A 12,647-nucleotide genomic window follows, 5' to 3' on the forward strand; every position below is an offset into this window, starting at 1 on the left:
AATCTATGAATCTTCTTAAATCGTCTACCATTGTCACTTTCTAGCGATTTTGAGCTCGTTTTGCAATTAAAAACAACCAAAACAAACATCAAAACAGTCTTGTTTTTATTTATTATTCTACATTCCACCTAAGCTATTTCAATTTTACGATTATTCCCGAATTAACAATAAACTCACCCGTAACCTGAAGCAAACGTGATGGTTCCTTTCTCGTCGCCAACGGTTATGGAATCGATCAAACTTCCCAAACAAGCGTAGAAACAATTTTCCAAGAGAATTTCATCCTTTATGGCGCAATATTTAACTTCTCGATCTTCTGCGTCGATAAACTCAAACTAGAACAAGGATTCCCACGATTTTCATCATTCTAATACACTTATCCCTCGAAATACAGCTGTTTTCACACTCAGAAAACGAAAGAAATATCAAAAAACAACAAAAATAATAAAAAACTGTATATTTCATGTTATGAGACCCAAAATTGTCAACACAAATCGTATTTCACCTATTTCGAAAGCAAGAAAGAGAGACTCACATTCTCAAAGCACCTAAAATGGAATTTTCTAGTCTTAAAAAGCGATGAAAAACAAATAAACAAATTATTCACTGATTAGTTTAAGGAATAAAACATATTGGGGGCGAATAAGTCGAAGAAAAACAGTGGTAATAAATAATTTATTCATTTCACTTGCGAACAATTACAGAAAAATTAAATAGTATCAAAATTTATTATACAAAAACACAAATGTGGAATTATCGTACAGGGTGTGAGCAGTCGAATTAAACATTGCAACTGGCCTTTGTTGTCGCTCGATTATCATCGTCCATATCCAGTGCTCCTGCAAAGAAAATAAATAAAAACTCTGTCCACATTCAAAAGTGTAAATTATTTATAACTTATAATATACAAAATGAGCTAAATTTACCATGTAAATTAATTCTCAAATCAATTATTATAAATAGAATGTTTTCATACGAGAATTGTATCTCATTGATATGTACCAAAATTCTGTTTAAATAGAGCAAGATGGCTCTGAGAGTTTGATGAGGAAATAGAGGAGAGATTAGGTTAAAATTGGTTGTATTTGGGTGTCGAGAAGCAGTTGGAAGTTTGAATTTTACCCAGCTTTGGCGCTGGCGAACGCAGCGCTGCCGAATGGTGTGTTGATGGCGCCAGCGTGGGCGGAGCTTCCAGAGTAGCCACCGCCATAGCCACTGGGTCTGTAGCCACCGTAGCCACTAGGTCGGTAGCCACCGTAGCCACTCGGGCCATATCCACCGTGACCACCGTGACCATAGCCACCGTAGCCACCGATAAACCCGCCGTGCCTAAAGTGGCCTGGATCCGGCGACGCTTCTCGCGCCATCCTCGCCAAAATGGCCCCTAAAATTAACCAACACGAATCTTAATCGAACCGACTCACTCTTCTCCATTTGCTGACTCGATTTAAATCCAATATACAACTTAATTTTCTGTAAAATTCAAAATATACTCCAGGTTCCTTTTTATTTTCAATTATTCTTTTTACAGAATTTTGCTCGACTTTCTTACGTGAAATTTTGTGAGATTCCCTTTGAGATTTATTTAAAGAATCTTCAGAAGTGTTATGAAATTTTAATTTGAAACTTTCGTGATGTTGAAACTTTTTGGGAAGCTTCTATTTGAACTCGAAATTGTTTTTTTAAGGAATATTTTAAACCTGTTCGTTAATTTGATGTTAGGGGTCTGTAGAATTATTTACCGGGTGTTTTTTAAATTACCTGTTCGTTAATTTGATGTTAGGGGTCTGTAGAATTATGTACCGGGTGTTTTTTAAATTACGTATCATTGGTTTTGGTATTTTAAGTCGCTGAAAAGGATTGTGAAAGTAAATATTGAAAGAGAAAGAGATAGTGAACGCCTCAGAAGATGAAGAATTCATGGAAATCGACCTTCGAAAGATTCGAAGAGGTCGAGAGACAATTTGTGCTGGTTTGTTAAGAGATTGTTGTGAGAATAAATTAGCACCGACGTGGAAGATGCTAAATACTCCATTTAAAATGAAACCAGAGTTGAAAATGATGAAATTGGAGATTATTTAATATTGGAAGTTGTGATTTTAATTAGTTAGAGCATTTGGAAATTTAAGAAACTCGCTAATTTTTATAATTATATTTTTTGGATATTGTAAAATGGTCTGAGTTAGTTTTAGTTTTTAGAAAAGTTAAGAAATATTATGTTAGTTTCACTTGTACTAATCTGTGAGGATTATGTTTCATGTTGACCACAACTGTGGTTAAAAAATTTGATAATTTAATTGTTATTTTTTGTTAACCACGATAGCAAATGTTTAAAATATCGTAACTTCTGAACGGATTGGACGATTTTAATGTTTGAAAAAGCAATCAACGCGTATTTTAGTGGAGAATATGTAGAAATTTTAAAAATATCCGAAAAGTTGATTCTTGACACTGTAAAATGAGAAAAACCACTAAAAAAATGGTCCAATTTTCAAATAGCCATAATTTCTATAATAGTGAGTATATTTGAGTGAAACTTTTTTCTGAAGCAGAGCTCACGGGTACCTACAAAAAAGTATTAGACAACTTTTCTGTAGGGCGTCAAATAAAATTATGAAAAATAAAAAACGAATTTTTAAGAAGAACTTAAAGGGGATGGACTGTCTAAATTTCTTGGCGAAATTAAAAAATTTCAAATCATATTAAAAAAATTATATTTAGTTACAGGGGTCAAATACAATCATTTTTGGTTATTTAACATAGCCTCGAAATCCTAACCATTTTTGAGAAAAAAATTCCAGAAGGTGTGAAATTTTTCAAGAAAATAAAAAAATTTTAAATCGTTCTAAAAAAATTATTTTTGATTGCAGGGATCAATTATAATAATTTTTGGTCAATAGATATACCCCCGAAATCCTAACCATTTTCGAGAAAAAAATTCCTAAATGAAAATATAATTTCAGTACCCCAGAAATTTCATTCGAATCTTTAAAAAATCATAACTTCAGAACGGATTGGACGATTTTAATGTTCGAAAAGCCAAACGACGCGTATTTTAGTGGAGAATATATAGAAATTTTAAAGGTATTAGAAAAGTTGCTCCTTGACACCATAAAATGCGAAAAACCCCCAAAAAATGGTCCAATTTTCAAACAGCCATAACTCCTATAATAGTGAATGTATTTCAATGAAACTTTTTTCTAAACTAGAGCCCACAGGTACCTACAAAAAAGTATTAGACAATTTTTCTGTAGGACGTCAAATAAAATTATCAAAAATGAAAAACTAATTTTTAAGCAGAATCTACAGGGAGTAGGTGCCTCAATTATTGGGTGGAATTGAAAAATTTCAAATCGTTTTGCAAAAATTACTTTTGGTTGAGGGGGTTAATTAGAATCATTTTTGGTCATTATGCATATCCTCAAAATCCTACCCATTTTCGAGAAAAAAATTCGAGAAAGTACTGAAATTTTTAGATGAAATTAAAAAATTTCAAATCATATTAAAAAAATTATATTTAGTTAGAGGGGTCAAATTCAATCATTTTTGGTCATTATACATACCCCTGAAATCCTACGCATTTTCGAGAAAAAAATTGTTTACCAAAAATATAATTGCAAGCCCAGAAATGGTACCCTGAAATTTCATTAAAAAATCTTTAAAACGTCATAACTCCCGAACGGATTGGACGATTTTAATGTTTAAAAAAGCAAACGAAGCGTATTTTAGTGTAGAATATGTAAAAATTCTAAAAATATGCGAAAAATTAATTCTTGACCTCGCAAAATGAGAGAAACTCCAAAAAAGTGGTCCAATTTTCAAACAGCCATAATTTCTATAATAGTGAATATATTTCAATGAAACTTTTTTCTAAACTAGAGCCCACAGGTACCTACAAAAAAGTATTAGACAAAGTTTCTGTAGGGCGTGAAACAAAATTACTAAAAATGAAAAACGAATTTTCAAGAAAAATCGACAGGGGGTAGGTGTTTCAATTTTTCGGTGAAAAAAAAAAATTCAAATCATTCTAAAAAAAATATTGTCTATTGCAAGGGTCAATTACAATCATTTTTGGTCATCACACATACCCCCAAAATCCTATTCATTTTCAAGAAAAAAATTCGAGAAGATTCCTAAATTATTCGACTGAAAAAAAAATTTTTCAAATCGTTCTAAAAAAAATACTGTCTATTGCAAGGGTCAATTACAATCACTTTTGGTGATTATACATATCCTCGAAATCCTACTCAGTTTCGAGAAAAAAATTCCTAAATGAAAATCTAATGTCTGATCGTGAATGAATGATTTTCCTCAAATTTCAAGTGTTTCAAATCATTTTAAAAAAAATATGTCCATTTACTAGAATCAATTACAATCATTTTTGGTCATCACACATACCCCCAAAATCCTACTCATTTTCAAGAAAAAAATTCAAGAAGATTCCAAAATAATTCAACTGAAAAAAAAAATTTTTGAAATCATTCTAAAAAAAATACCTCCATTTAGAAGAATCAATTACACTCATTTTTGGTCATTACAGATACCCCCAAAATCCTACTCATTTTCAAGAAAAAAATTCAAGAAGATTCCTAAATTATTCGACTGGAAAAAAAATTTTTCAAATCGTTCTAAAAAAAATACTGTCTATTGCAAGGGTCAATTACAATCACTTTTGGTCATTATACATATCCTCGAAATCCTACTCATTTTCAAGAAAAAAATTCCCAAATAAAAATATAATGTCTGATCACGAATGAATGATTCTCCTCAAATTTCAAGGGTTTCAAATCATTTTAAAAAAAATATTTCCATTTACTAGAATCAATTACAATCATTTTTGGTCATCACACATACCTCCAAAATCCTACTCATTTCCAAGAAAAAAATTCAAGAAGATTCCTAAATAATTCAACTGAAAAAAAAAATTTTTCAAATCATTCTAAAAAAAATATTGTCTATTGCAAGGGTCAATTACAATACTTTTTGGTCATCACACCTACCCCCAAAATCCCACTCACTTCCAAGAAAAAAATTCCCAAAAAAAAAAGATAATTCCATACCAAAAAATGTCTGCCCAAATTTTCATTGCAAATCTTCAAAATCTCACAACTTCTACACAAAAATATCGAATCTCCCAGCATATTTACCTTTTTCTGGAGCAGCAGGGTATCCCAGGGCCGTAGCCAGGGCCGTAGCCAGCAGAATCAGGGCGATCTTCATGATTCTCGAGCACAGTCACGAAGTTCCTACGAGGCTCGAATGCGAAATGACGACGAGGAAATCGCCATTGGCGGTCTTTATATAGGAACCGTGGCCGCTCCAAGAGTTCTGGGATATCCCAGCGCATTTACACAGCTTCGAAACGGCCACACTTCGCGAGAAATGCTCGCATCTCATTAGCACTGGCGAGCCTCCTCCTTCCGAAGGTGATCAAGCAGCTTCCTGACTCACGAAAACCCGCCATTCCTCCATTTTTACTCCATAATATTCCTCCAAAATCTTTCCATTACACTTCCCACGTCTCTTTTGCCCACATTTCCCATTTTATTCCTCGATTACTTCCTCCATTTTAGCTTGGACCAACTTAACCTTCAAATGACTCCATTTTGAATCGTTTGGGTGCACAGACACGAGCAAAATTATATTTATTATTAATAGTGTTGTTCTTTGGGGCGTTTCTCATTTTCTAAAGCTAATTTTTATTTTGTTTGTTTATAATGAAAAGTGACTCCATTTGCAGATGCTCGAAACGATAAATATTATTGCATTCGACGTTTTGTAAATCACAGAAAATTAATATCGAGGAATATTGTTCGACTGAATTTGTGGAGCTTCTTTAAATCAATTTTATTTTCCATTGCATAATTATTTTGTTTAATCATTAAGCAAATATTTTTATTTTCTAATCTCTACTGTCTTTGAAAATAATCTAATATTATCAAACAACAAATCTAAAAGAAATCTCAAGAATTAATATTTCATTCGTTATTCGAAACTTTTATTTAAATAATCGTTTTATTTTTGCCTCGAATGAATTTATAAATGGCTTACATTTCAGTCTGTAAACTTTCTTAATACTGATATTTATTTCTCTGTAAATATTCTTTAAAAGTAAAAATGTTTATTGAGAAAATTGAAGATTGAAATATTGTTTTCGAATAAATTTATAAGTGGTTTATATTCCAGTCTGTAAATTGTTTAATATTGATATTTCTTTGAAATGTTTATTGAGAAAATTGAAGATTGAAATATTGTTTTCGAATAAATTTATAAGTGGTTTATATTGCAGTCTGTAAATTGTTTAATATTGATGTTTCTTTGAAATGTTTATTGAGAAAATTGAAGATTGAAATATTGTTTTCTGAATAAAAAATTGAAGACGAATGGTAAATGATTTTATTTCACCTTTGTCAACGAAATTATGACGCAACGATGAATTTATTCGTATAATATTGGAGATTTGTTGTGAAATTAGATGCTGGGTACTGAATGTCAAGGATTTATTTCGAGGAAATATAGAAACTGTAGTTATATCTGTCTAGATTAATAACATTCCAACAGCGTTTAGTCACTTGCATAAATTCGAAGAAGAAATATTAATTTTGTGGACGTATTATGTCGACTCATATGTTTGTGGAGAGTTTTGTGGAAATTGAAACAGTATTTTATGTATAATGAAGTTTTATTAATTGTGGATTTTATAAATCGTTCTGGGAAAAATTGTTTTTGTTTGGAGGGGTCAATTGCAAGTATTTTTGGTGAATACACTTATTGGAGAATTCGTAACCATTTTTTAAATAAAAATTCGAGAAGGTTGTGAAATTTTTAGTCGGAATTGAAAAATTTTTAATCGTTTTGGAAAAATTGTTTTTGGTTGGAGGGGTCAATTGCAAGCATTTTTGGTGAATACACTTATTGAAGAATTCGTAACCATTTTTGAGAAAAAAATTCGAGAAGGTTGTGAAATTTTTAGTCGGAATTGAAAAATTTTTTATCGTTCTGGGAAAAATTGTTTTTGGTTGGAGGGGTCAATTGTAAGCATTTTTGGTGAATACACTTATTGGAGAATTCGTAACCATTTTTGAGAAAAAAATTCAAGAAGGTTGTGAAGTTTTTAGACGGAATTGAAAAATTTTTAATCGTTTTGGAAAAATTATTTTTAGTTGCAGGGGTCTATTATAAGCATTTTTTGTCATTAGACGTACCCCCAAAATCGTAACCAGTTTCGAGAAAAAAATTCCTAAGTGAAAATGTAATGTCTGATCGTGAATGAATGATTCCCCTGAAGTTTCATGTGCTTCAAATCGTTTTGGAAAAATTATATTTAGTTGTAGGGGTCAATTGCAAGTATTTTTGGTGAATACACTTATTGGAGAATTCGTAACCATTTTTGAAATAAAAATTCGAGAAGGTTGTGAAATTTTTAGACGGAATTAAAAAATTTTTAATCGTTTTGGAAAAATTATTTTTAGTTGCAGGGGTCTATTATAAGCATTTTTTGTCATTAGACGTACCCCCGAAATCGTAACCAGTTTCGAGAAAAAAATTCCTAAGTGAAAATGTAATGTCTGATCGTGAATGAATGATTCCCCTGAAGCTTCATGTGTTTCGAATCGATCTGAAAAAAATATTTTTAGTTGCAGGGGTCGATTACAATTACTTTTGGTCATCAAACGTACCCCCGAAATCGTAACCAGTTTCGAGAAAAAAATTCCTAAGTGAAAATATAATGTCTGATCGTGAATGAATGATTCCCCTGAAGTTTCATGTGCTTCAAATCGTTTTGGAAAAATTATATTTAGTTGTAGGGGTCTATTATAAGCATTTTTTGTCATTAGACGTACCCCCGAAATCCTACTCAGTTTCGAGAAAAAAATTCCTAAATGAAAATCTAATTTGAGACCAAAAATGGTTCCCTAGAAATTTCAATCGAATCTTTAAAACGCCATAACTTCTGAACGGATTGGACGATTTTAATGTTCAAAAAGGCAACCGACGCGTATTTTAGTGGAGAATCTATAGAAATTGTAAAAATATTCAAAAAGTTTATGCTTGACACCGGAAAATTAGAAAAACCCCAAAAAAATGTTTCAATTTTCAAACAGCCATAATTTCTATAATAGTGAATATATTTCAGTGAAACTTTTTTCTAAAGTAGAGCTTATGGGTAGCTACAAAAAAGTATTAGAGAATTTTTCTGTAGGGCGTCAAATAAAATTATGAAAAATGAGAAACTAATTTTTAAAGAGAATTTAAAGGGGATGGACTGTCTAAATTTCTCGGCGAAAAAAAAAGTTTGAATCTGTCTAAAAAAATTATTTTCATTTGCTAGAGTCGATTAGAATCACTTTTTGTCATTACACATATCCTCAAAATTCTACGCATTTTCGAGAAAAAAATTCGTGAAGCTGTGAAATTTCTCGACAGAAAAAAAAAAGTTTCAAATCGATTTGGAATTATTATTTTCCGTTGCATAATTTGTAAAAATTGGAAAATAAAACCTCTGAAATTATAAAGATTAATGAAAATTAGAAAAATATAAAAAATAAAATCAATGAAAATTAGAGAAAATTAGAAAATAAAACCACTGAAAATATAAACATCAATGAAAATTAGAGAAAATTAGAAAATAAAACCACTGAAATTATAAAGACTAATGAAAATTAGAAAAATATAAAAAATAAAACCTCTGAAATTATAAAAATCAATGAAATTTAGAGAAAATTAGAAAATAAAACCACTGAAATTATAAAGACTAATGAAAATTACAAAAATATACAAAATAAAACCACTGAAAATATAAAAATTAATGAAAATTAGAGAAAATTAGAAAATAAAACCACTGGAAATATAAAAATCAATGAAAATTAGAGAAAATTAGAAAATAAAACCACTGAAAATATAAAAATCAATGAAAATTAGAGAAAATTAAAAAATAAAACCACTGAAAACTAGAAAAAATTAGAAAATTAGAATAAAAAAGAAAATAAAACCACAGAAAATTAGAAAAAACTAAAATACAAAGCCACAGTAAATTAGAAAAATATAAAAAATAAAACCACTGAAAATATAAAAATCAATGAAAATTAGAGAAAATTAGAAAATAAGACCATTGAAAATTAGGAAAAACTAGAAAATAAAACCATTGAAAACTAGAAAAAACTAGAAAATAAAACCACTGAAAACTAGAAAAAATTAGAAAATAAAACCACAGAAAATTAGAAAATAAAATCACTGAAAATTAGAAAAAATTAGAAAATAGAACCACAGAAAATTAGAAAATAAAACCATTGAAAATTAGAAAATAAAATCACTGAAAATTAGAAAATAAAACCACAGAAAATTAGAAAATAAACCATTGAAAATTAGAAAAATATAAAAAATGCAATCCCAGAAAACGCAAAGCTTCCAAAAAATTAAAAAAACATAAAAACGATCCATTTTATTAACTATTAGAGTACTCATTCGACAAAATAATAACTATACATAAAAATAATACAAATTATATTTCCTGCTTTTACAAACGAACTAAACAATTCCAAAAATAATTTAAATTACCCTCAAACCATAATTTTCTTCTCCACAGTACCCATTTTACCATCTATTTTTCATTATTCATAACACAAAAGTCTTCTAATTTCCTTGAGTCTCTCAATCTTCAATAAAAACTGAAATTAGAAAATAAAAACCACTGAAATTATAAAGACTAATGAAAATTAGAAAGATATAAAAAATAAAACCACTGAAAATATAAAAATCAATGAAAATTAGAGAAAATTAGAAAATAAAACCACTGAAAATATAAAAATCAATGAAAATTAGAGAAAATTAGAAAATAAAACCACTGAAATTATAAAGACTAATGAAAATTAGAAAAATATAAAAAATAAAACCACTGAAAATATAAAAATCAATGAAAATTAGAGAAAATTAGAAAATAAAACCACTGAAAACTAGAAAAAATTATATTTCCTGCTTTTACAAACGAACTAAACAATTCCAAAAATAATTTAAATTACCCTCAAAACATAATTTTCTTCTCCACAGTACCCATTTTACCATCTATTTTTCATTATTCATAACACAAAAGTCTTCTAATTTCCTTGAGTCTCTCAATCTTCAATAAAAACTGAAATTAGAAAATAAAACCACTGAAATTATAAAGACTAATGAAAATTAGAAAGATATAAAAAATAAAACCACTGAAAATATAAAAATCAATGAAAATTAGAGAAAATTAGAAAATAAAACCACTGAAAATATAAAAATCAATGAAATTTAGAGAAAATTAGAAAATAAAACAACTGAAATTATAAAGACTAATGAAAATTAGAAAGATATAAAAAATAAAACCACTGAAAATATAAAAATCAATGAAAATTAGAGAAAATTAGAAAATAAAACCACTGAAAACTAGAAAAAATTATATTTCCTGCTTTTACAAACGAACTAAACAATTCCAAAAATAATTTAAATTACCCTCAAACCATAATTTTCTTCTCCACAGTACCCATTTTACCATCTATTTTTCATTATTCATAACACAAAAGTCTTCTAATTTCCATGAGTCTCTCAATCTTCAATAAAAACTGAGAATAGATTCGATAAACGAACGAGTTAGAACGGTCACGTCGCGTTTTGGGACCTTGAAATTACGTATGTGTACGCACACTCGACAGAAAAGTATGTTCGGAATGATTCATCTTCCTATTCGGTGGCTTCGATGTTTCGAAATTCCCCGAAGATTGTTATTGACCCGTTGGCATTGGATTTGGAGTCGAAAAAACACGGAAGGGACCGCCTGTCCACCCACGTACCATATTTTACGTCACCAGGTACATTTATTGCATATTTTACAACTTTTTCAACAAATTTTCGATCGACAATTCAATTTATTTCGACCTATAAACGCGTTAGACACGCCATTTTCATCATGAAAAAATTTTGCTAATAATACGACAAAAGAAAAATTATTATTTTAAAAACGTCTAACTGCTATTTGCTCTGTTGACGGCAAAATATGTAAAATTGTTTTCCCAGAAATCGTTAGGAATATTTATCGATGAATTCTGAGAGATTAAAAGTCCATTAAACGACTCGACTCGCATGAGAGCATCGTTTATTGCGATACAGAACGAGCAAATCATAAATTTCGAGTGATAAAAATGAGCTGTGCAAACAATTTTCGCGCCAATTTATTGTAACAATTTATCCATTTACAATAGAATAATGTTTGGATAATAATAAAAGATCTAACTTTATTCAGCATATTTTATAAGCATTAACTACAGTAGAACATGAAAATAAGCTTGCAAAAGAAATTTTAAGTTATGAATATATATAGAGTGTTAGGCAACCCCTGGAGAAATTTTAATGGGGGGTTCTAGGGCCCAAAATAAGACGAAAATGAAGAATAAAATTTTGTTGATTAAGGCTTCGTTTAAAAGTTATTAACAGTTGAATCTGTAATGGCGCAACCAGAGAGTTGCAATTGTTAATAACTTTTGAACGAAGCCTCAATCGACAAATTGCTATTCTTCATTTTAGTCTTATTTTGGCCTGTAGAATCTGCCATTCAAATTTTATAGCTCCCAGAATTTTTTTAAAAATTTTCCCTCTACAGGGGATGCTCTGTCAACCCTGGGGGAAATTTTGCTGGGGGGTTCTAGAGCCCAAAATAAGACGAAAGTCAAGAATAACATTTTGTTGTTTGAGGCTTCGTTAGAAAGTTATTAACAATTGAGCCAATCTGAGAGCCACTATTGCGTCACTACAGTTGCAATTGTTAATAACTTTTGAACGAAGCCTCAATCGACAAATTGCTATTCTTCATTTTAGTCTTATTTTGGCCTGTAGAATCTGCCATTCAAATTTTATAGCTCCCAGAATTTTTTTAAAAATTTTCCCTCTACAGGGGGTGCTCTGTCAACCCTGGGGGAAATTTTGCTGGGGGGTTCTAGGGCCCAAAATAAGACGAAAGTCAAGAATAACATTTTGTTGATTGAGGCTTCGTTCAAAAGTTATTAACAATTGCGCCAATCTGAGAGCCACTATTGCGTCACTACAGTTGCAATTGTTAATAACTTTTGAACGAAGCCTCAATCGACAAATTACTGTTCTTCATTTTAGTCTTATTTTGGCCTGTAGAATCTGCCATTTAAATTTTATAGCTCCCAGAATTTTTTTAAAAATTTTCCCTCTACAGGGGTGCTCTGTCAACCCTGGGGGAAATTTTGCTGGGGGGTTCTAGAGCCCAAAATAAGACGAAAGTCAAGAATAACATTTTGTTGATTGAGGCTTCGTTCAAAAGTTATTAACAATTGAACCAATCTGAGAGCCACTATTGCGTCACTACAGTTGCAATTGTTAATAACTTTTGAACGAAGCCTCAATCGACAAATTGCTATTCTTCATTTTCGTCTTATTTTGGCCTGTAGAATCTGCCATTTAAATTTTATAGCTCCCAGTATTTTTTTAAAAATTTTCCCTCTACAGGGGGTGCTCTGTCAACCCTGGGGGAAATTTTGCTGGGGGGTTCTAGAGCCCAAAATAAGACGAAAGTCAAGAATAACATTTTGTTGATTGAGGCTTCGTTAAAAAGTTATTAACAATTGCGCCAATCTGAGAGCCACTATTGCGTCACTACA

At 30.3% G+C, this 12,647-nt stretch overlaps 1 protein-coding gene across 1 annotated transcript; it reads right to left on the minus strand.

Annotated features, from left to right (window-relative positions):
* Nucleotides 1-656: 656 nt before the first annotated feature.
* On the minus strand, nt 657-5,293 carry LOC143348911 (uncharacterized). Its single transcript, XM_076779643.1, has 3 exons — nt 5,148-5,293; nt 1,123-1,384; nt 657-839 (listed from the first exon to the last, which is right to left on the minus strand). Exons 1-3 carry the CDS (start codon nt 5,218-5,220, stop codon nt 818-820), a joined length of 357 nt encoding a protein of 118 aa, XP_076635758.1. The 5' UTR covers nt 5,221-5,293; the 3' UTR covers nt 657-817.
* Nucleotides 5,294-12,647: the final 7,354 nt, after the last annotated feature.

This window comes from Colletes latitarsis, chromosome 12 (genome assembly GCF_051014445.1).
Source record: "Colletes latitarsis isolate SP2378_abdomen chromosome 12, iyColLati1, whole genome shotgun sequence".
In the NCBI taxonomy this organism is placed as follows: domain Eukaryota; kingdom Metazoa; phylum Arthropoda; class Insecta; order Hymenoptera; family Colletidae; genus Colletes; species Colletes latitarsis.

Bases quoted from the DNA above. Each gene is read 5' to 3' on its own strand.
- LOC143348911 (XM_076779643.1), bottom strand. From the start codon at position 5,220: ATGAAGATCGCCCTGATTCTGCTGGCTACGGCCCTGGCTACGGCCCTG. The intron at 1,385-5,147 runs GTAAATATGCTG...GGTTAATTTTAG, and splicing joins CCCTGCTGCTCCAGAAAAAG to GGGCCATTTTGGCGAGGATG. The intron at 840-1,122 runs GTAAAATTCAAA...TTTTCTTTGCAG, and splicing joins TTCGCCAGCGCCAAAGCTGG to GAGCACTGGATATGGACGAT.